Here is a 25,495-nt window from a genome sequence, read left to right as displayed (position 1 = left end):
CTCTTGAAAAAGCTGATAAATAGACTAGGGGTGTGCACCGGCCACTTTTCGTGTTTTGGTTTTGGATCTGGATCTTTCTTCGTGTTTTGGATCTGGATTGGTTTTGCCAAAACCACCCTTCCGTGTTTTGGGTTCTGGGTTTTGTGTTTTGGATCTGTATTTTTTTTAAAAAAAGCATAAAAACAGCTAAAATCACAGAATTTGTGTGTTTTTCTGCTCCTATGCTATTATTAACCTCAATAACCTTAATTTCCACTCATTTCCAGTCTATTCTGAACACCTCACAATAGTGTTTTTATATCCAAAAGGTTGCACCGAGGTAGCTGGATGACTATGCTAAGAGATACGAGTGGGCGGCACAAACACGTGGTCCATCTAGGAGTGACACTGCAGTGGCAGACAGGATGGCAGTTTGAAAAACTAGGCCCCAAACAGTACATAATTCAAAGAAAAAAAAGAGGTGCAAGATGGAATTGTCCTTGGGCCCTCCCACCCACCCTTATGTTGTATAAACAGGACATGCACACTTTAACAAACCAAACATTTCAGCGCCAGGGTCTGCCACACGACTGTGGCTGAAATGATTGGTTCGTTTGGGCCCCCACAAAACAAGCTGGCAATTAATCTGTCCCTGCACAAACTGGCTCTACGGAGGCAAGATATCGTCCTCATCCTCCTCATCCACCGATTCCTCACCCTCTTCAGTGTTGTGTACATCCTCATCCTCACAGAGTATTAATTCGTCCCCGCTGGAATCCACAACCACAGGTCCCTCTGTACGTTCTGGAGGCTGGTCTCCCTGGAAGAGTTGATAATTCATTTTATGAACATCATCTTCTCCACATTTTGTGGAAGCAACCTCCTACGCCTTTCGCTGACAAGGTTCCCGGCTGCACTAAACACTCTTTCGGAGTACACACTGGAGGGGGGGGGCAACTCAGGTAAAATAGAGCCAGTTTGTACAGGGACCTCCAAATTGCTTCTTTTTCCTGCCAGTACAGGTACGGACTGTCTGACATGCCTACTTGGATGCTGTCACCGATGTAATCCTTTGACAGACGCACGCTTGTCGCTGCTGCTTTAAGGATGCAGGTGCGGCTACAGCCCACACATTTCACAAAGACAGAAAAAAAAGAAGAATTTTTTTATTGTTTGTGGAGCGCACTTTGAGGGTTACACCACCCTTTAACAGACAGATGCCCGCTTGTCGCTGCTGCTTTAAGGATGCAGGTGGAATCTAGACGGGATTTGGAACCGGGGACACACTACCTCCATCAGTTGTCTAAATCCCACTGCACTAATGGCGGATACCGGACGCACTTCTAACACCAACATAGCAGTCAAGGCCTCAGTTATACGTTTTGCTTCAGGATGACTGCTGTCGTACTTCATACTCATCGCTAGGGACTGTTGGAGGGTCAATTGTTTAGTAAAAGTAGTGGTGTTCCTACTTCCTCTCTGGGATGATGAACAACTTCCAGCAGCAGCAACAGCACTAGGAGGAAGTGGTTCTTGATCTTTCCCTATTTTATTTTTATCGGAGAAAGTTTGGTCCTCCATTTATGTTATATTGATATATACGTGCGGCTAAGGCGCACACAAACACAGAAAATATTTTTTTATTTTTGCTGGAGAGCAGTGCACTTTGTGGGTTACACCACCCTTTAAGAAATGAGCCAGCCGACTCTTTACTTATGGGACACAGGCGCACGCTTGGCGCCGCTCCTTTGTTGATGCACGTGCAGCCACAGTGCACACAATTCACAAACACAGAAAATATTTTTTTATTTGGTTTGGAGTGTACTTTAGGGGTTACAGCACCCTTTAACGGTCAAGCCATCCGGCCCTTTACTTATGACACAGGCGCACGCTTGGCACTACTTTGTTGATGCACGTGCGGCTACTGCGCACACAATTCACAAACACAGAAAATATTTTTTTATTTGGTTTGGAGTGTACTTTGGGGTTACAGCATGCTTTAACGGTCAAGCCAGCCGGCCCTTTACTTATGACACAGGCGCACGCTTGGCACTACTTTGTTGATGCACGTGCGGCTACTGCGCACACAATTCGAAACACAGAAAATATATTTTTATTTGGTTTGGAGTGTACTTTGGGGGTTACAGCACCCTTTAACGGTCAAGCCAGCCGGCCCTTTACTTATGACACAGGCGCACGCTTGGCACTACTTTGTTGATGCACGTGCGGCTACTGCGCACACAATTCACAAACACAGAAAATATTTTTTTATTTGGTTTGGAGTGTACTTTGAGGGTTACAGCACCCTTTAACGGTCAAGCCAGCCGGCCCTTCAATTATGACACAGGCGCATGCTTGGCACTACTTTGTTGATGCACGTGCGGCTACTGCGCACACAATTCACAAACACAGAAAAAATATACTTTTTTTTAGCACTTGGGGGGAGCACATTATGTCCCCTATATAGTACAATTCGCATTTCAGTTGTAGTGTGATAATTTCACCTAAATTTGCATTGCGAATTTAGGAATTATCACTAGAATGTATCAACATTCTCAAGCAGGGACAGAGCTTGCGAGTAAGCTCTGTCCCTACAAATCCCCACCGCACACTGGGCCTGATTCAGAGCCGGTCGCTCTGACAGAGCGCTCACTCTGAATCAGGGCCGGTCTTTTTTTTATTCAGAATGGCCTCCTGGCCGCTCGCATAGCTGTGGGTGACCACCCACAGCTATAGCGAGCGGCCAGGAAGATGGGCTTGCGACGAGACCCTTGTGGTAGGGTCTCGTTGCTGCAAGCCCCAGAGAGATTTCGGCTCTAACAGAGCCGAAATCTCTCCCACTGATATCACTCGTGGTGTCAGTGGGGCCGCCCCCAAACGGAGACGTTCACATGGGAACACCTCCGTTTGGGCATCCACTCCCCCGGCCCACCCACCAAACATCGACAGCTCGCCCCCTTGGACCCCTAAGTCTCCTACCTCTAACCCCTACCCTTCCCTCCCTGGTGCCTAACCCTAACCTCGTCCTCCTCGTACCCTAAACCTAACCGCGATGTCGTCAGTCTAAATACTGACCGCCGGCTTCCTGACTCTCTAATCCCGGCGTGGTACTAATGACAGGCGTTGAATTGTGTCGGGATTCCGGCGCCGGTAATTAGACCGTCGGCATCCCGTATACTTCATCCCATTTTAACACAGACGGATGTTCCTTACACAAGTTTCAATTACATTTCGCCTGGTCCAACACGGTTTTGGCATGAAATCAGGTGACAAAGTGGACACGAGTGTCAATTTTAACATTTTGAATAAAAAGCTGTAGTTTTGTGAGGGATTATGCAATTGGCCACATATGTGACCACAAAAATCAGCATAGGGTGCTCATTTTCCGACAACCACTTGAATGTTGCCTGGCCCAACAAGGTTCTGGGCTTGAAATCAGGTAGCAAAGTGGGCACAGGTGAAAGTTTAGTAATTACAGAGCCGAAATCTCTCCCACTGATATCACTCATGATGTCAGTGGGGCCACCCCCAAACAGAGGCGTTCACATGGGAACACCCCCGGCCCACCCACCAAAGGGGGCGAGCTGTCACTCAACATCGACAGCTCGCCCCCTTTGTTGCGAGACCCGGATCGACGGAGTGCCCGTCGCTATCCGGGTCTCGCGCATGCGCACGACAGAGCTGGCCGTGCGCATGCGCACTGGCCCACCATCGACCCGGTTGCGAGCGCACAGCGCTTGCGACCGGGTCTGAATCAGGCCCACTGTTCACTGTATTTTTTGCAAAAAATACAGTGACAGTGCCTCCGCCAATGCGCTGATGCCAAATAGCGCTACCCCCAGCCATGACACCCCCCCACAACCCCCCCGTGCGGGGCCGCAAAGCTGATTACAGGGGGCCGGCTCTTAGCTCTACTCTGCCTGTCAGAGTGGAGCAGATGCCGGGGAACCGGGGGGGGTGTGGGGGGGAACCCTGCTTAATGCCATCTGCAGATGGCAATGATATAGCAGCGCTTCCTCCAGGGTATTTTTTTTTACTATTCCCCCTTAGTAAGTTTCAGGCAGATCGCATTTGCCATTACAAGTATGGGACATGCAATCTGCTTGCTGAAGAAATGTGAAATAAAGGGCTTGTAGTCGTTTGTAACGAAAACTACAACAATTGCCCTTTAATACATTTCAGTGAAACTAAAATAATGTGAAAAGGGTGTGAAAACATTATTTTAGTAAAAAAAAGATTGATAAATAGAGCCGTTTATATCATTTCTACTATATCCCCTCCTTTCCCTGCACCAGATCTGCGAATATGTAGATCAGGCTGCAGATGCAGGCATGTACAGGTTTATGTCCTCAGATGTCTCCCGCGGCATTAGCATATTTTAGCATTGCTGCTGCATCCTTGCAAGAGAGTTCTGTGAAATCTGCATAAAGCTGGGTACACACGTAAAGATTTTCTGTCCAACCATCCAACTAATTGATTGGTTGGAATTAAAATCTGGTAAGGTATGAAAGCAAATGACAATCGGCAATTTGCTGCCAAATGCCGGAAAATGGACAAAAACTGATGTTTGAACAAATTGTTTAGATCAAATATTTAACAAACTTGTCTGACGACCATTTTCATCTGTTTTCTGGCATTTAGGAGCAAATTGCTGATCATAATTTACTCCCATATGTTAACTAGTTGGATGGTTGGACAGAAAATCTTTACGTGTGTGCTCAGCCATAGGGGCCCATTTATCATTTAATATTTGAGCTAAAATCCCCGAAAACACACGTCTTTGGGGGTTTACCTCACATACTAAGTATCCCCCAGATGTATGAAGGAGGGACCGCAGCAGGTGTCTCCGATACTTGCTGCGATCCCTCCATTGCCGCTGACAGCCACCTCCCCCATAGGTTTCTATGGGGGATGCGATGCTGCCAAATGCATCAATATCGGGAATGCGAAGCATTCCCAATATTGGCCCCAGCAGCTAACGCCATCTGAAGATAGCGTTAGCCGCTGTAGTATATGGCAACTTATCGCATATCAGCCGGCGGAGGGATCTCATGGAACCCTCCTCCAGCAATGAGAGCCGCTTAATTGCAGTCCGCGGGACTGAGCATGCGCAGCAGCAAAGACTGCCCTCCGAAGACATCGCAGGGATGGGCTCCTTTCAGAGCTCGTCTCCCTGCATGTCCCGGATAATACATCCAGCCGATAGGATCGCATTTTGCAATGCGATCAGGGGCGTTACTGGCATGCCCTGATTGCATTGCAAAAGCGATCCTTGATAAATGGGGCTCTTAGGCTGTTAGTGCACAGTGGGGATATATAAGATTATGCAGAAAATGCAGTTTCTACAGAATCTCTGGAATAAAAGGCTTGATAAATAAGCCCCTGAGTAAAACTGTGTCCACAGACTATAGAAAAGTTGATTGCAATTACTTTATCAGAGGTAAAAATATGTATTTTCCTTTCTCCTGGCTGGTCACTGTGGGGAGGAGACAGGGGCAGGCACAGCTGGGAACAGAGACTGAGCCAGGATATGTGATGTGAGACTCAGGGGAAGTGTCAGTAGTCGGTGCTGGAGTAGGGTGCTGTCATACAATATAACCCTTATATCAGAGGATGAAATCGAAACCCAAGTGTGAGTATGTGACACGTACATATAGTACTGTATCCATATAGTACTGTATCTGCAACACGCCTCTCCGACTCGGGATTCAGCACCAGGACCTGGCATATCTGTGTTTGCAGAGGAAGTGCAGATATTTATTTGGATGTAGACAGGGAAGTAATCTGTACAGTCGCTAGAGATACAGCCATGTAATGGGAGACACCAAAGCAGCCAGCAAAGAGAAAGTTCCTGTGAGAGACGAGGAGAGCAGGAAATAAAGCATAGCTGAGGAATAACTACAACAGCCCAATGTACAGAGAAGGGAAGAGAAGCGTATGAGGGAGCCGGATTACACTGACACCGAACTTGTGTGAGCTGAGGGAGATCCGTGAGCGAGGAAAGCACAGGGCAGCAAAGCAGTGGTGGCCAGGATGGAGATCTTCCTATCCAGAACATGGATTATTGTCACATGCATGGCATTTGCTGTGCGAACTGTAAGTCTCTGTGATTAGTGTTTATTTCATTCAATTAGTACTTACTGACAAGGCTGAAGTTAGCATATTGTTCACTTCTTATTCATGCTCCAGCTTCTTATACAGAAAAACTGATTTTTCAAGGATAGAAACAGATATAACATTGTTTTAACGGGTTGGGTATGGGATCCCGGCTGTCAGGATGCTGGCTGGTAGAATTCCAACACTAAAGTTAAGGGGTCTATTTACTAAGCAGTGTTAGGAGACAGAGTGAAAAGTGATAAGAAAGTGATAAGGTGCCAGCCAATCAGCTCCCAACTGTCATCTCACAGGCTGTGTTTGAATAATAACATTTGGAGCTGATTGGCTGGCACTTTTCACTCTGTCTCCTAACACTGCTTAGTAAATGGACCCCTAAGTCTCCTACTTCTAACCCTACACTTCCCGCCCTGGTGCCTAACCCTAACCTCGTCTTCCTCGTACCCTAAACCTAACCGCGATGTAGTCAGCAAGCCGACAGTCTAAATACCGACCGCTGGCTTCCCGACTCTCTAATCCCGGCGTGGTACTAATGACAGGCGTTGAAAACTCGACGCCTGTCATTATCTATACGCCGGAAGACCAACGCCCGGCATACCAAACGAAGGTGAGCCGGGCGTGGACAGCCGCAGAGGGGGGGAGGGTGGTTAGGTTTTAGGGCTCCCGGGTGGACTTAGGGTTAGGCACCGCACCGGAAGGGTTAGGTTTAGGCTGCGGGGAAGGGGGGGTTATGTTTAGGCCATGCGGCCGGCGGTAATACCTACTACACCCACCTAACTCTCCCCTGGTGCCGATCCCTAAACCTAACCCCCGATACTTACCTTTGGGATGTTGGCAGTCAGTATAATGGAGCCGGGATCCCGACTTGTGTCGGGATTCCGGCGCCGGTAATTAGACGGTCGGCATCCCGTATAGCGGAATGCTGACTTCATCCCATTTTAGTACAGAAGGATGTTCCTTACGCAAGTTTCAATTACATTTCGCCTGGTCCAACACGGTTTTGGCATGAAATCAGGTGACAAAGTGGACACTAGTGTCAATTTTAACATTTTGAATAAAAAGCTGTAGTTTTGCAAGGGATTATGCAATTGGCCACATATGTGACCACAAAAATCAGCATAGGGTGCTCATTTTCCAACAACCACTTGAATGTTGCCTGGCCCAACAAGATTTTGGGCTTGAAATCAGGTAGCATAGTGGGCACAGGTGAAAGTCTAGTAATTACTGCTCTTCTGGTCTCAATGTTTTAATGCTGCAAAACATAAAACTTTCATGAGAAAAAGGGGCATATTCAATTAAACCCCTCACTAAATGACAGCCAAGACCTTTTCAGTTAGGTCCCGCATCACTGCATGTAACCCTACTTAGAGGTTGCGAGGAAAAACTTGCGTTAAATTCAGCCTCTTGGGTTTCGCATGCAGGGAAACCAATAGAATCCAGCATTTTACGAGGAATCTATGGGTTACCGTGCACTACTACAAGGTTTACTGCACAATGAAAATGCTAAATAATTGAATAGCTACGGACGTGAATCTTGGAATTTTTCCTTGCACGGTACACCTTGCGCCTAATTGAATATGCCCAAAAGGGTCTGACTCTGATTTGAACAAATCTGTGTCTTTTCCATATGGCTACGCGTTTCTACTTACTTCATTATTCTAAAATAGGTGCGTCTGAAAGTGTAAGCCTATCCTTCCCACTGGTTTTCTGTTTGCAGACGCAGCCATTATCATAAGTACATGAAATAGCACCAGCCCCATGCTAGGTGCAAATGATCCATCACAAACAGACATCCTCATGCTACGATCAAGCATGGACGTTGGATTACATGATTGTTCCCCGTGATTGTATGGTCACCGCACAGTTGCCGGTCATAAGCCCCTATTTCTTGATAAGACAGATCAGTCCGTTCGCAGTAGCGATCTCCGTCAGTCAGTGAATGTCCGATATGGCACATATGCAGTTGACAATTTTTTCTCTTTGGCGCATGCACAGTATGCTGAAATCTAGCAGATGCATCTACCTGCAGATATGTGTGACTCATGCCCAAAGTGTGCTATGTTTTCCTACAATCTGCCTCTAAACTGAAGTTGTAATCAATTTCTAAAATGCTTAAGGAGTCTATGTATCAAGCTGTTTTTTACATAAAATTATGCAGAAACTACAGTTTCTGCATAATTTTATGTATTGTTCCTATATAGTAATAGCACAATGCAGAAATCTCCAGCAAAGTGCTTAATAGCACTTCAGATCGCAGTCCCCATTATTGTCAATGCGCCATTATTGTCATTATAAGCAAAGCTTTTCAGCATTTAGCACCTGTAGTTTACACCATCTTCAGATGGTGTAAACTACTATAGGCCTATGGAGGCTCCAGAGTCAGGAGAGAGAACTTTCGATCTCTTCCCCGGCCCGCTCTGGAAGCTGACTGTGTGCGCAGTGTCAGCTTCCTCGGGGAAGTATTTCACTCCTGTGAAAGACTTCTTCTAAATGCCAGGGATATAACTCGCGGGGACAGCGATTACCACAACCACTGTCCCTGCGAGTTCCCTGTAGTACATAGCCGGGATATTTTTATTGATCAAGGGAAACTCGCAAGGACAGCGGATGTGGAAACCGCTGTCCCTGCATGCTATATCCCCTGCAAATTAGCGATGTTTTTGACATAAGTAAGAGACTTCTCTGGGGGAAGCTGACACTGCACATGCGCACAGTCAGCTTCCGGGGCCGGCTGGGGCTTGCGGGGGAGAGATTGGAAGATCTCTCTCCTGCCCCTGGAGCTTCCATAGGCTCAAAGCAGTTTACACCATCTGAAGATGTTGTAAACTACCGTGGCTAAACTCTGAAAAGCTTCGCTTTTTGGAGTTTAGTATATAGGGGTCAGATTGTAGTCTGCATTCATAATAATAAGGACTGTGATCTGCAACGCTAATTAGCACTTTGCCAGAGACTTCTGTGAAATCTCCTGCATTGTGCTATTAGTACATAGGATCACTACATAAAATTATGCAGAAACTGCAGTTTCTGCATAATTTTATGTAAAAACAGCTCTTGATACATAGGTCCCTGAATGAGAACGGGGATAAAGCAGAAAGACTGCTAACCTCGTCTAACTGAGGTCTATATTCTTGAGAAATAATAGTCTCGGTATTAAAACATCTGCAAGCAAATTATCCCACAATCCACATCATATCACTGAGGAATTCCTCACCATCTACAGGTCCTTGTAAAACTATTTGTCTCATCACTGTTGTATGTGTCGTCAATCCAGTAGTTTCTATCAACGATAATTAATCCTGCATTTCGTACATGGTATCTGAAGCCTTAAGGGCAAAAATCTTGGAAGACATTGTAGCCAATACCATTAAGCTCATGAAAGACAACAAGGCAAAATGTTCAGCTACATTCTTACCCCTAGAAAATAAAATATTTAAACAGAGCGCTGTCGACACAATCTAGATAGATTATATATAATAAATATTCCTAGCGCTGCAAGGCCAAGAGGAACTTACTGTGAGGGTTCCATAATAAATTGACAAGAAAAAACACACACAGGTCTTGCGCTGCTAGGAATAGTATCAAGGGCAAAAATCTTGGAAGACATTGTAGCCAATACCATTAAGCTCATGAAAGACAACAAGGCAAAATGTTCAGCTACATTCTTACCCCTCCTTTATCAGCATTGTTAAATAGCATATTGAAAGCTGATCCTTTTTCCAAACAAGCCCTAGAGGTGCGGATCATCCATTGTCCATATATATGGTCATTACGGACCTAGCTCATTATTGATTACTGATCTCAAACTGGGCTCCAAAATATCAACGGCCCGCTTGAATCCTGTGATGCCTCAATTGATTCATAATAATTAGGTGGGTTTTATACCGGGAAAGCAGGCCCGCACCAACACCAGACTTGTTGTTAGTCTTATCCACACTATTAACTCCCGAAGACTCCTGCTATCTGGCTTTTTGTGGATGCAGAGAAAGCATTTGACCAAATTATTTGGCCATTCATGTTTGAAAGTCTTCTCCAGTTTGGTGTTCTGGCCCTATACTCTTCCAACTCAGCCATAATTTTGGTCAACGGAGTTATCTCTCAACCGTTTCCTATAACTAATGGCACTAGGTATGGGTCATGTTGCCCCTGATATGTGCATTGGTTGTAGAACCACTGGCGGCTAGCATACGTTTATCCATGGGTGTTGGAGGTATACAGGTTGGCTTAGGGGTCTTTAAAATCTCTTTGTGGATAGTCGTCCCTTCATATGTCGCTTCCACCTGTTAAAAATTCTCACTCATTATAAAAGTATTCCCTCCACGTATCTAAGAACCCCAATTGGGTCTTCTGAAAGCTTTCTTTAATTTTGCTTGGAGGAACGACAAGATTAAATACTTTGGTGTCTTTATTATGCCCACCTATGGCTCTCTCTTTTATGAAAACTATCCTCTTATCTATACGGATGAACCTGTTCTGGTAGCAGCACTTTTACATCTCTTGGCTTGGCAGAATAATAGTAATTAAAATTAACCTCTTTCTGAGATTCCTCTACTTATTCTCAACATTGCCATTTGTATATCTAAGGCTGTCTTGTCTCAGCTCCATAGATAGGTTGGACTGTTTGTTTTTTAGAACAAGATTTCAAGAACTAGTTTTCTGATACATCAGAGGGAGACAAAAAAATGTAGGCCAGGGTTTTCCCCAAATAATGTGCATTATTTTGCTATTCAATTAAGTCAAGCAGTATCATGGACTGTCCCTGGCTGTACCATTAGATAGCTGGAGTTGAAGATGGCCACATATAAACTAACATTCCTACCCTCTGTGTTGGACATCCCCTCTACTCAGCGTCCTTCATCAGTCATGTCCCATTTAATAGTTAACGTTACTTGAAGCATCTGGGATTACTGTGTTTACCATTTTAAACTTCTCTCTTGTCCTTCACTCCTTACCCCTATCTGGGAACACCTTTATTTTCCTTCTTGGCTACCCACATCCCGCTCCACATCATGGCTCCATAAAGGGATCAGTTTTGTGTTAGATGTACTAGAGTGTGGTACCTGTATGTGTCTAAGAGGCTGATTCTGATTTGCCCGTAGTTGTGATTGCGGACACAGTGAGTGATTTCTACCCTAATGCACATACATCGGAATCTGAGAAATTGCTCTGTGTTCGCATGAATTGAGCTACCCAAAGTTGCATGGATTTGCGTCCATGTGCAAGAGTGTGCGGGTGCTATTTAGATACATATAGGCAGCAATGGATTGTGGAGTATGCAATCGCATGCGCAAAATGATCGGAAAATGGTCGCTGCAGCCATTTTCCAGGTGCTTTTACAGCGCTGACACTGGCGCCGACTTGGGACTCCGGAGAGGTAAGTATAATATGGGTGTAATGTGTGTGGTGTGGGCCTCCTCTGAACCCAGGGGTCCGTGTGCACCGCACACCCATTACAAATGCACCCCTGACATAGTGGTAGTCTAAGATTACTGCTGTTTGTCACTTCATCGCTCCCGCCATCTTTAGATGACGACTCAGCAGCAGCCTTTTCAGCTTCAGCGAAGTCTTCCAGACACTAAGGCACACGGGTTAAAACGTCATGCACATGCGCTGAGCGTCGCACATGACATGAAAGTTGGTCGCTGGCAGTGAAAGGCTGCCAACAAATGAGCGGCGGAACCCGCCCATGTGGAAGACATCGCTGGCCCTAATGATGAATACCAGTGGCATATTAATTTGTATCACTGAGATACTAAATGAAATGTGCCGCTGGTATTTAGTTTTGTTAATAAATAGGGCCCTTAGTGTGTAGAATGTCCTTGTGACTGCATGAGCCTTCCTATAACGCCTACTGGGTTAGCATCCGAACACGCAGCTGTCACCATTGCATCAGAGACACCATTATTGAAGATAGAGAATGGAGAATCCCCTTTTTCTACCTTGTCCTAATGTGTAAAAGAAATTTATGGATGCAGAAACACCCTTCATATACTCTGTAAAAGACACATGCTTTACAAGAAGGCTAAGGCTTTGGAAACTCCCCTACACCCTATGATTGTGTGCAGAGAAGGAAAAGCATTTATTAATTTACATGTCATATGTGTAAAGTTGTATGACGAAAAGTTGCAGAAATACATTAGTTTTATATATATATATATATATATATATATATATAACTTTATCTTTGTCTTCCTCTGAGTTATTCAAGGAATTATAAGTTCTGATTCTTTTTGTTCCTCTTTTCTGTTAAACTGATGCTGGTAAGTGACATGGAAAACATGAGAATTACAGATCCCCTTTGGAAGAATGGACACTTTCAACTAGTGTGAGGCGTCAGGTAGCAGCCCAGCATATATTAATTTTGAGAATCTGAATGTTACCAGCACAAAGCAGTACCGAATTGCAGTTGGTCAGGCCCCTTATCCACTGGTGCAAAAAAGCGTTCTTTCACTAGTGCTTTGTAATGTGAGCAAAGCATGTATACATACATGCTTTAGGGCATAGAATGACTCCAAAGACCCACTTGTGCTTTGTGCCTGCAGCTAGGAGGGTTCTCGGCATGTTGTCGCCTATTGGCTGTTGCCCGCTCTATTTACTTGCATCCACTGCTACGCATTGGGGGAATTTACAGCCTCCTTACAGCAAAGGCAAGGGCTGGCTAACGACTTTGCGATAGCAGAGCTCTCTCTGGATTTTTCCTGACATCTGTGGGTTACTGCTTTTATTAGGTTGGTTCTGGTAACAAGACATTTTATGCGCTATAGGCAGGGCTGGTGCTAGGGTGTTCGGCGCCCCCTATAAAGGGACAGCGCGCCAAAGAGGTGTGGTCTCACAAGGAAGGGGGCATAAAAAACACATTAGTACCTTCGATTCAAATTCCACCACACAGTAGCAAAATCTTATTCACATTACACCGCACGTAGTGCTCCTGATTAACATTAAACCACATAGTAGTGTCCCTTATACACGTTACGCCACACAGCAGTGCCCCTTTCTACTTCAGGGTCCATAGGGTATCCACAGGATACCTTGGGGTATAGGTGATGACGTCAGGCATCGGGCACCATAGAGTTGAAGCTTTCAGCCTCCCAGGATGCACTAGGGTCCCCCTCCTATACCCCGCCCCCGAGCCAAGGCATCTCAGTTTAGTTTGGTGCCCGGCCGGAGTCGGATGCACCTGTTAGAGGGGGGCTTAGAAGAGCCCCTGAAGCTTTCTACAATGCAGCTGTGGCTGCACATCTGGAAGTACAGCATGGACAGTCAGTGCTGACGTCCATGCTATCTTCCCTACACCCCTGCCGGTACCAGAACGCCGGTACCGATCCGGGGATGCTGGTCAGCATCTGGGGTCACAGCTAGCGGTGACCCAGATGTTTTGGGACCATGGCCGGATCTAAGGGGGACAGCAAGGTAAGCAGCGGGGCCCCGCGGTGGGACCCTGCTGAACATGGTCTACAGTCCCCAGGCAGGGGGCTCCCTGGGGACTGGCTGCAGCGTGGAGCCAGGTACTAACCTGCGCTTCCACTACCCCCCTGGGACAGCTGGACCGCGGCTTAGCGGTAGCGCTGCGGCGTCCCAGGGGTTAAATGCATGCCAGGGGAGCGGGCCTTCCCTGTCTCACAGCCGGCGCCTCCCCCGCTGCACACAGCCCTCTCTGCACACGCCGACTGGCCCTGTGGCAGCGCTCCTCCCCCAGGCCGGCCTCCTCTATGCTCCTCGGCGGCCATCTTCTCTGAACGCATGGTGAGCGCTGCTGGAAGCCTGGAAAGGTGGCATCGCGGTCTGGGTCCCCCGGCATAACTCTCCTCCGTTAAGGTTCAGGTCAGTGTATGCAGCGCTGTGTCCTACCAGGCTCCTTGTCTGCGTAGTTGAGTAACAGCGCTGATAGTGCAGGAATTCATTTTCTTTGCATTGTATGTGACTTCTGCTAGCGCTACTGCCTGTACTTTCATTTCTACTGTCAGCCTTTTCACTGTCCCTGATCTTTTTCTGCTAAAGCCCTTGCGGTGCGGTGATTGCAGGGTGGTCTCACGCTATACTAAAAGTATTAGTGTGAGGAGTCACATACATACCATCATGTCTGAAAGTGACTTTCCTCTCCAGCTTCGGTGTACTACATGTAAGCTACCAATAGCGGAGGGAGAGGGTAGCGCGGAGGGGCTATGTCGGCAGTGTTATTTATTGGCGTGGCCAATTACTGTCACGGCCCCGGTACAGGAGCCGCCCTGGGCTCGTTTCGCCAAAGCACTTACAATCCTGGTGGGCCAGTTAGCTCCGCAGCCTGCACTCTCACAGATGGGATTGTCACAGCAGTCAGTGGTGTCATCACCCATGCAGGTTTTCCCGAGACAATTGATGGTACCCCACAGTCTCCCTAATAACCCTCCCCAAGTCTCTCAGGAGCCTGCGTGGGTTAATTCGCTGACAAGTTCTGTACAGCACTTGTCGGACGTGTTACAAGGGGAGTCTGTGTTGCGGCCACATAAGCGGCCGGTGGCGTCTCTGTCTGCTCCTTATGAGGATGACGACGTGACGTCTGATGATGGGGAAATTCTGGACCTTTCTGACCAGGAACCTCTCCATACTGAAGAGGCGGACGCTAGGTCCAAGGTATATATTCCTGGACTTATTTGGGCACTCCGCACAGTTTTAGTGATTGAGGATGAAGATCCTCCAGTGTCCAAGTCTAAATATGCCTTTTTTAAGGATATTAAGGGTGACGCCACAGTGTTTCCTCTTTCGGGTCAGTTAGTGGACCATTTAGAGGAGGCATGGAAACAGCCTGGCAAACGGTATCAGCCTCAGAGGCGCTTGGCGGTGGCTTATCCGTTTGCGGATAATTATTTTTCTAAGTGGGAGTCACCTCCACAGGTGGATTCTCATGGGACATGCCTGGTCCATAGTGCTACGTTGCCCATGCCCTCCATATCTTCCTTGAAGGATGCTACGGACCGTAAGGTAGAGATCTGCCTAAAGTCCGTTTATTCCCTTGCGGGGGGGGGGGGGGGTAGCAGCTAGGCCGGCTATGGCCATATGTTGGGTAGCCAGAGCTATGGAGCGCTGGGCTGATACTTTGGAGGCCTCTCTCGATTCCGACTGTTCGGCTGAACAGACCGAGTTGATAGGCAATATCCGGGATTCGGCCTCTTATATCAATGAAGTGGCCTTGGATGTCAGTACCCTGGCGTCTCGGATTTCTTCGGCTGCGGTAGCTGCTCGACGCACCTTATGGTTGCGATCTTGGAAGGCGGACGCTGATTCCAAGAAGGGCTTGGAAGCTTTGCCGTTTAATGGAGAAGTCCTATTTGGTCCAGATCTGGACAAAATCGTAGCCACACTGGCGGCAGCCAAGTCGGCATGTTTTCCGTCTGCTGCCGTCCCTTCCAGTTCTGGTAGGTCGTCCTTTCGGCCTTACAGGGCCCAGGGTAGGCCTAAGACTCAGTCCTTTCCCAGACAGGCTGGCCCCAAAAAATCGGCCAAGCCCCGGAAACAGGCCTGGAGTACCAGACGTCCGGCCCCTAAGCCGGATGACAAGCCTGCGGCCTGACGGTCCGGGCCTCCCTTTGGGGGATCCCAAAGTGGGAGGCCGTCTGCTGCAGTTCGCCCAGTGCTGGTCGGTTGCCACGACAGACACTTGGGTTCACGAGGTGGTTTCTCACGGGTATGCCCCTTTCTTTCGGCACAGGCCCCCGTCCCGATTCTTCACCACGGGTCTTCCATCAGACCGGAACAAAGCAGTGGAACTGTGGAAAGTCTTTCACACTATGCTGCAGGCTGGAGTTATAGTGCCTGTTCCATTCTCCCAGAGGGGCCAGGGTTTCTATTCCAATCTGTCTGCACTCAACAAGTCTTTGCGGGTGCCGAGGTTTCGGATGGAGACCATCATTCTGGCGCTGGAACCTGGGGATTACATGGTGCCTTTGGACATACAGGACGCTTACCTGCATGTCCCTATTCTTTTACGCCATCAACAGTTTCTCAGGTTTGCAATCCGCAACGACCACTTTCAGTTCCGGGCGTTACCTTTTGGGCTGGCGACAGCACCACGTGTATTCACCAAGGTGATGGCGGTTATGGCGGCTTCTCTGCGGCTGCAGGGAGTCCGCATGTTACCATACTTGGACGACCTTCTGTTGGTGGCAGGATCTCCAGAGCTCCTTCTAATTCATTTGGACCTGACCATTACGGTACTGCAACGGCACGGCTGGTTGATAAACTGGCAGAAGTCCACCCTGATCCCATCCCAGAGGATTCTGCACCTCGGAGCCTTATTGGACTCCGGACAGCAAAGGATCTTTGTGACGGGGGAAAAGAATTCGGTCTTGCAGTCGAGGGTGCGCAGTTGTCTGCAGATTCGCCGTGTGTCTCTACACTTGGCGATGAAGTTACTGGGCTCCATGGTCTCAGTATTCGACAATGTGGAATATGCCTAGTTTCACTCCAGACCTCTGCAGCAGTTGATCCTGTCCAAATGGAATGGACTGCCTCAGACTCTAAAATCACAGACAATGGTGCTCACTCCGGAGTTTCGCCTGTCTCTGACCTGGTGGTTGCAGACGACCCATCTCAGCAAGGGTCGTCCGTTCTGGGTGGCGAATTGGGTCCTGTTGTCAACGGACGCCAGTCTTCGGGGCTGGGGAGCAGTCACGGGTCCACACTTGTTCCAGGGCAGGTGGACTCGGGCGGAAACAGAGCTTCCAATAAACATCTTGGAACTCCGAGCAATTTTCAATGCTCTCCAGCAGGCACATCGGGTTCTCCAAGGTCACCCAGTGCAGGTCCAGTCGGACAACGCTACCACCGTAGCCTACATAAATCAGCAAGGAGGAACCCGAAGTCGGGCGGCTCTCGTGGAGGTGTCCCGGATCCTGGTTTGGGCGGAGCGCAATCTTCCGGCCATATCAGCAGTCTTCATCCCGGGAGTCCTAAACTGGGAGGTGGACTTTCTCAGTCACCAGGACGTTCATCCGGGGGAATGGTCTCTGCACCAGGACGTCTTTCAACTATTGGTGGACAGGTGGGGTCTTCCAGAGATCGACCTCATGGCGTCACAGTACAACAACAAGTTGCCTGTGTACGAGTCTCGCACAAGAGACGAAAAGGCGTCTCTGGTGGATGCTCTGTACGTCCAGTGGACGTTCCGGTTTGCTTATCTGTTTCCTCCGGTTTCCCTTCTTCCACGGGTAATCTGGAAATTCAAACAGGAGGGAGGGACGCTCCTGTTGATAGCTCCCGCGTGGTCCCGGAGACACTGGTTCTCAGACCTCCAGGGTCTGTCCGTGGACAATCCTCTGCGGTTGTCGTTATGACCGGACCTCCTGTCACAGGGTCCTTGTCTTCACCCGGACCTGACTTGGCTGTCTTTGACGGCGTGGCTGTTGAGACGGCCATGTTAAGGTCCAGGGGGTTTTCCAGCTCTGTAGTGCATACAATGCTACGGGCTCGGAAACCATCCTCTGCAAGGATATACCATCGAGTGTGGCATACGTTCTTCCAGTGGTGTCGACCGAGAGGTTATGCCCCTCGGGAGTTCCGTCTGTCTAGAGTGTTAGCCTTCCTGCAGGCGGGACTGGACCATGGGCTTCGCCTTGCGTCTCTGAAGGTGCAGGTGTCTGCCCTGTCCGTCTGGTTCCATCGTAGGATTGCTGCAATCCCTGATGTGTGCACCTTTATGCAAGGTGTTCTCAGAATCCAGCCACCTTTTGTTCCACCGGTGGCGCCTTGGGATTTAGCTGTGGTCCTGAGGGCTCTCCAGGGACCGCCGTTTGAACCACTGGGCTCAGTGGACCTCAAATGGCTGACAGCTAAAACAATTTTCCTTCTTGCCATTGCTTCGGCCAGACGTGTTTCTGACTTGGGGGCTCTCTCCTGTAGACCCCCTTTTCTGATTTTTCATAGGAACAGGCGGTGATGCGCACTCGTCCTGGTTTCCTTCCTAATCTTTCAGTGGGTAAGGCCGCTTTGGACGTTGTGCGGGCCTTGATGATTTATGTTGACCGCACTTCTTCGTTTAGGAAGTCGGACGCCTTGTTTGTCCTCTATGGCTTCCGTAAAAAGGGTTGGCCTGCTTCAAAGCAGACTTTGGCAGGCTGGATTCGTATGGCCATTTCAGAAGCTTATCTTCATGAAGGCCTTCCGGTTCCTTCCTCTGTGAGGGCTCATTCCACTAGGTCTGTGGGTCCTTCGTGGGCTGTTCGACGTGGTGCCTCTGCAGTCCAGATCTGCAAGGCTGCCACATGGTCCTCGGTCCATACCTTTGTGAGGTATTACGCGTTTGACACCTTTTGCCTCTCAGGATGCTTCCTTCGGGCGGCGGATTCTGCTTTCAGCACAGGAGCGTCCCCATCCTTAAAGGATACTGCTTTGGGACATCCCCAAGGTATCCTGTGGATACCCTTTGGACCCTGAAGTAGAAAATATGAGATATGGTAAGACCTTACCTTTGTTATCTCTATTTCTACGAAGTCCATAGGGTTCCACAGGACTCCCGCCCTGTCGCACCTGTACTGCAGATGGGCTTTGCTCTGGTCACCGGTTTTTCCATCTCCCTTTGGTGAGAATGTGATTCTTGTGTGTGTCTAGATCTTTTTTTCTCTCACTTCCTTCTCCTCCTTCGGCCTATGGCTTGGTACATAACTGAGATGCCTTGGCTCGGGGGCGGGGTATAGGAGGGGGACCCTAGTGCATCCTGGGAGGCTGAAAGCTTTAACTCTATGGTGCCCGATGCCTGACGTCATCACCTATACCCCAAGGTATCCTGTGGAACCCTATGGACCGTAGAAATAGAGATAACAAAGATAAGGTCTTACCATATCTCATATTTTATACACGTTACGCCACACAGTAGTGCCCCTTATACACATAATGCCACAGTAGTAGTGCCTTTTATACACATGCCACAGTAGTACTGATAGGAAACCAGACCTCCAGCTGCATCCAAGAGGGCTTAGATGTCAATGGGGCATCATCCTAGGGCAAAATTTAAGCAAATCATGTGACATGCTTTCGGTCATGTGTTCCTCTTCTTTCACCGCATCGCAGCTTTTCCTACCATTTACATGTCTGTTTGCCCATGGTGTCTAGATTACCAAATAAATATACCTAGAATGAATGTGTCAAAGCAATACAGTATTTCAATTAGGTAACATCGGTAATAAAAGTGTGGGAACAGGGTGTTTGGTGGTCGGTCTAGTATAGTTTTACTGGGGCTCATACACCTCCACTTACACCCCTAGGAAGCTTCTTCCATTATCAGTAACATAGGTTACAAATCGGTAATGGGGGGATAGTCTCCATTTGGATCTTCTATAAGAACATGACCTCCACCTACTCTCCGCCTGGTGGGATGGTTGCTACCTACAGTAACACAAACTGCCAGGAACATTTGTATCCGTAACACATACAAAATATAACATAATATTAGCTGCATTATTATTCCATCAGATAATGCAGAGAGCATCGCAGTGAATGCCAGATAATGCAGAGAGCATCTGAGTGACCATCAGATAATGCAGGGAGCATCGCAGTGACCGCTAGATAATGCAAACAGCAGCGCAGTGCACGCTAGATAATGTAGAGAGCATCGCAGTGACCGCTAGATAATGCAAACAGCAGCGCAGTGCACGCTAGATAATGTAGAGAGCATCGCAGTGACCGGCAGATAATGCAGAGACTATCACTGACCCACATATAACAGATGATATGATTACACCCCTCACACACACACAAACACAATAATAATACACACATTAATCATACTTGCGAACTATCCCTGATTGTCAGGGAAAATCCCTGAAATACTACCAATCTCCCTGACTCCCTGAAGAGTCCAGAAATCTCCCTGATTGCACATTATTTCCATTATGTAACTGTTTTATATAAAAAAAAACAGAGATATATACATTTAAATGGGATCATTAGTATCATTTCCCTGCACTGGTTATAAGGCACAAGATCCCTATGCGGCCGACGGTTCAAATCCCGACAGCGGAGGTGAAAATCCCGAAGCTAAAAAAGGTCAGTATTAACTAATCTTTTTATACCCCCTAACCTAACCCTTCTTTAGGGGTGCCTAACCATAACCTCCCCCCAAAGTGCCTAACCCTAACCCCCCTCCAAGTGCCTAAACCTAACCCCCCCTTCCTCTAGTCTAACCTCCCAGGGGGTGCCTAACCCTAAGTCTGCCCGGGAGCACCTAACCTAACCCTCCCCCCCGCGGCTGTCTGCGCTCGGGCGTACCTTCAATCGGTAAGCCAGGTGTCGGCTCCCGGCATAGGTTTAATGACAGGCGTCGGGATTTCAACGCCTGTCATTAGTACCTTGCCGAGATTAGATAGTGGGAAAGCCGGCGGTCGGGTTTTCATCGCTTCCCGACCGCTTCCCATCCCTATGGATACATGCATTTTCTGAAAAGTATCAGTGTATTTTCATCAACAAAAAGATCTTACTAACTGCTTTGGGGCTCATTTACATTTGGATGTAAGTCAAATTTATGGCACGCCTCTCAGATGTAGCAGTACACGACCTCTGTAATGCTGTGTTCATAGTTGGTGCTTTCACAATCTCCCTTAAATGTTTTTTCAAAAGTAGGCAAGTATGACATTAATAAACCATCCCTAGCACAGACAGTATTAACCCCCCAAGTTAAAAACAAATACACCCCTTCCCATTGCATAAGTATACCATCCCCCTAGATCAGGGCTCGACAAATTTTTGTAAAATCTAGGAGCCATCTTAAAAGTTTAGGAGCCAGACCATCGTCCTTTACCAAAATATATGAAAGCTTGTATAGACCACCACACATGCCCTTTCAGTGCCCCTCAACCTCCCCACAAATCATCAAATCACCACACATGCCTCTTTAATGGTCATCAGATTCTGCAACATGCCCATACCAGCCCCTGTAATAGTGCCCCCAGTAGTAGTGGCCCCAATATTAATGTCCCTGTAAAATTTCCCCCATTAGTAATGCTCCCAGTAGTAAGGCCCCTGTAATAGAGCCCCCAGTAGTAGTGCCCCTGTAAAATTGCCCCTTGTAAAAGTGCCCCCAGTAGTAAGCCCCCTGTAAAATTGCGTCTCTTCCATAGTGCCCGTGGGGGGGGAGCGGAGTGAGCTCCGGCTGCCGCTGCGGGGAGTCGGGCGCCCGCTGGAAAAAAATTCAGCCGGCGCCCGGCAAATGGAGCTTCCCTGCAAATGGACTGTTCCTTAGATGCATGTTTATGTAATGTCAGTAAAACAGGTTTATGATCATTTTATTGTTATTTAACAGCTATTGTGGGGGAATACCTTGCGCAAAACAGATAAAGGACAAGTTCCATGAACTTAGTTGTTTTATCTCAGCATACATTAAGTGTTAAGTGGCACGCACACTTGACTTCTCCTATGTGTACTATATCTATGGGAAACTGTGTTTTATCTATTCAGGCTAAATGCAGATGAGATGTATGTAAGCCCCTAACCCCCATAACCCTTAAATATATATTATTACCTATTTAATTTGCCACTCGTTTTGCAACCTATATCCTTGTTGGGTATGGCTAAATACAAGAGTTGGTTTTATGTAAGCGACCCATTTTCTGTGATTCCTCTGTCAAATTGCTGGCCCAAATGAAACCTTCAAACACTACAGCTATTTATTAAAAATGAGAAAAATAGTCCCTGTGCCACCTGTTCTGATCTCCAAAATTGTTGGGGCCAGGCAGAGTTGTGACCAGACTTTTTGGTGCACTGGGCCAGAAAGAGCATTGCCCCCCCCCCCCCCCCCCCAATTTTTCAAATAGGGACATAAGCAGCACAATTAAGGGTGCGTAGACTTATGGGGAAGGAACTTGACAAATCTGATTTGAAGAGGTTCCAATACCTTTGAACCACTGTCTTCCAGGTGTCACTGCCAAATACAGTGTGAATCCAATGGCTGCATTGCTGATACACAATAATTATGCAGTATAGCTCACCAGCTCTAGATGTAGGAAAGTGCTGGTGATGCTGCACCTGCAGCAGTATTTGTCTGTCAGAACAGCCGTGCACAAGCCTGGAGCGGGCACTGTAGATCACCGACTGAAGGAATAGTGCTTCTTGTAGTGTATATGCAGGGCATGATTAAGGTCCACATGGGCCTGGGGTTCAAAAAATGTTCAAGGGCCTATACAGGGAAGGGGAGGAGCAGTAACCAGTGCTGTGTGGGTTTGACCAGAGCCAAGTACGTGTGTACACCCCATGCTCCAGGGGCTGTTATGGCTGCAGCCTGCCGTTTGGAGCAACCAGAAGACGCATTGGGCGGCACTGCAGCTGCGATTCTGGCTGCAGGGTGACATCCCAGGCAGGGAAGCCATTCTTGGTAAAGGGAAGCAGGGAAGCCATTCTTGGTAAAGGGAAGCCATTGTTGGTAAAGGGAAGCAGGGAAGCCATTGTTGGTAAAGGGAAGCAGGGAAGCCATTGTTGGTAAAGGGAAGCAAGGAAGCCATTGTTGGTAAAGGGAAGCAGGGAAGCCATTTTTGGTAAAGGGAAGCAGGGAAGCCATTGTTGGTAAAGGGAAGCAGGGAACCATTCTTGGTAAATGGAAGCAGGGAAGCCATTCTTGGTAAAGGGAAGCAGGGAAGCCATTCTTGGTAAAGGGAAGCAGGGAAGCCATTCTTGGTAAAGGGAAGCAGGGAAACCATTCTTGGTAAAGGGAAGCAGGGAACCATTCTTGGTAAAGGGAAGCAGGGAAGCCATTCTTGGTAAAGGGAAGCAGGGAACCATTCTTGGTAAAAGGAAACTTTTATTTCTTTCTCACACATCTACTTCATTGTTTTGATTAGCATAAATCACTCATGCTAAATTGCTGTTATCACAAGCACTAAGTGACTTATCACAATACTAACAACTGAGAAATGTGGGAATACGTAATCTTTACCATAAGTGTTGTCTTTTTAATTTTTTACTTTTACATTTTATATTTATTGTTAGATATGTCAGTGGTGCATGCAGGCAGAATATATGTATTACACCAGATATACACAAAATCCTAAAACTAATGATTTATGGCTAAATACTTCTGTACTAGGTAGATATCCCTGGAATTGATTGACAACATATGCAGTTTTGCTCTGAATTCACTGCTTACTGTATATATGCATTTGAGATGATTGCAATGGTTACTTACATGTGAATTACAGTGTTAAATAGTGCTTTTCTGGTGATAAAAAATCAAATAACATATGATGCCAAGACTGCCAATGAGTCCGTGGTATTTGTACAGTATTACCCAAAATTTATTTGATAATATTTCGCCTATCTTCTTTCTTTTCCAATTTAGGAAAGTACTTTTTGAATATATGTGTTTATTTGCTCGCCTTTTTAGTACGGGTTGAGTCTCCCATATCCAAACTGCTTGGGACCAGCCGTATTTTGGATATCAGAATATTCCGTATTTTGTAATATTTGTCTACCATAATGAGATATCCTGGGAATAAGGGGCCTGATTCAGAGCCGCTCGTAAGCGGCCGCTCGTTCGCTCCGAGCGATGTTTGCCCAACTGCCCATGCGTACGGATCGTTATACGCATGCGCGAACCAGTCAGTGCGGTCGAAATTCATGTGCTCGCAAAATAGCGAATGCCTGAAAATTTGAGTGACAGAATGAGGCGTTTGTGGGTGGTAACAGGGGAAGGTGCTTCAAAACGGGGAGTGGAGATCCGAACGCAGGCGTGCTTAAAGGTCAAAACGGGCGTTTTATGGGTGTGCATAATTAAAACAGCAGCGTCATTGACCACGTCACTGGGTTATTTTATAGCCAGAACTGCTCGCAAGATTGTGGTAGCAAAAACCAACCACAAGAATAGCGAGCAGTTCATACGCTGGTCGATATACTCGATTAATCTAATAAATAGCGGACATTACGTAGGATGCGAGCGGCCAGGGGGCGTATTTTTTAAAAAAACGACCGCAAGTTTTGTTCGCTCGTTCAGACATAGAGGCGAGAACAGACCGCAAAGAGCGAACGGTTCATTTGAATAGCCACCCCCTTTTCCTGAACGAACGTCCGCAAATTGCGTCCGGCTCTGAATCAGGCCCAAGGACCCCAATATACTCACAGAATGCATTTATGTGTTATATACACCTTATACACACAGCCTGCAGGTAATTTTATACAATATTTTAAATAATTTTGTGGCTCAAACAAAGTTTGGGTACAGAAATGAAATTAATTTATGTTTCATATACACCATATACACACAGCCTGAAGGTGATTTTATACAATATTTTTAATAATTTGTACCTTAGACAAAGTTTGTGTACATTGAACCATCAAAAATCAAAGGTTTCATTATCTCAGTCATTCCAAAATGATTCTGTATTTCGGAATATTCCGTATTTCGGAATATTTGGATATGGGAGACTCAACCTGTAGTAATATTGAAAGTTACGTTTTATGGCAAACTATATCAGCCAATTCTTGTAAACCTACAAGTGTGCCCCCAAAAAGAGTCCTTTTTTTACTTTTCTTCCCTAATTGTTTATACATTATAAACTGACTCTGGGGGGCACCACAGACTTACCAGCAAGAAGGTCTTTTTTGACTGAGGTCATATTACCACATGGGAATACAGTAAATATTTAAAAATAGCAATTTGTCTGTCAGTAGTAGTTTAGATTAAGAGACATACAATTTATTATACACAGGCAGAATATTATTCAGTGCGGAACGCCTTGTGTTTACTGTATAGGAAATATAAGTGTGCAGATGTATACTGTATAACTACTGTAAGTACAGATGAGGAAATGTAAGTGTGCAGATGCATACTGTATAACTACTGTAAGTACAGATGAGGAAATGTAAGTGTGCAGATGTATACTGTATAACTACTGTAAGTACAGATGAGGAAATATAAGTGTGAAGATGTATACTGTATAACTACTGTAAGTACAGATGAGGAAATGTAAGTGTGCAGATGTATACTGTATAACTACTGTAAGTACAGATGAGGAAATATAAGTGTGCAGATGTATACTGTATAACTACTGTAAGTACAGATGAGGAAATATAAGTGTGCAGATGTATACTGTATAACTACTGTAAGTACAGATGAGGAAATGTAAGTGTGCAGATGTATACTGTATAACTACTGTAAGTACAGATGAGGAAATATAAGTGTGCAGATGTATACTGTATAACTACTGTAAGTACAGATGAGGAAATGTAAGTGTGCAGATGTATACTGTATAACTACTGTGTACAGATGAGGAAATATAAGTGTGCAGATGCATACTGTATAACTACTGTAAGTACAGATGAGGAAATGTAAGTGTGCAGATGTATACTGTATAACTACTGTAAGTACAGATGAGGAAATATAAGTGTGCAGATGTATACTGTATAACTACTGTAAGTACAGATGAGGAAATATAAGTGTGCAGATGTATAC

The 25,495-nt window shown here is 46.7% G+C and overlaps 1 protein-coding gene across 3 annotated transcripts in view; it reads left to right on the top strand.

Moving 5' to 3' along the window:
* TNFRSF11A (TNF receptor superfamily member 11a) overlaps positions 1 to 25,495 on the top strand; it is a 128,628-nt gene that overhangs the window by 17,203 nt on the left and 85,930 nt on the right. For 2 of the 3 annotated variants that reach the window (XM_088471813.1, XM_088471812.1), the window contains exon 1: positions 5,538 to 6,075. The exons of the other annotated variant lie outside the window; for it this stretch is intronic. In XM_088471813.1, coding sequence (XP_088327939.1) covers positions 6,013 to 6,075 — 63 coding nt within the window. In that variant the 5' untranslated portion in view covers positions 5,538 to 6,012. Of the gene's footprint in view, positions 1 to 5,537; positions 6,076 to 25,495 lie in introns of those variants that run through there. 3 annotated transcript variants of the gene reach the window in all.

This window comes from Taudactylus pleione, unplaced genomic scaffold (genome assembly GCF_031769625.1).
Source record: "Taudactylus pleione unplaced genomic scaffold, aTauple2 ptg000116l, whole genome shotgun sequence".
NCBI lineage: Eukaryota > Metazoa > Chordata > Amphibia > Anura > Myobatrachidae > Taudactylus > Taudactylus pleione.
This window is presented reverse-complemented; position numbering and strand designations above follow the sequence as displayed.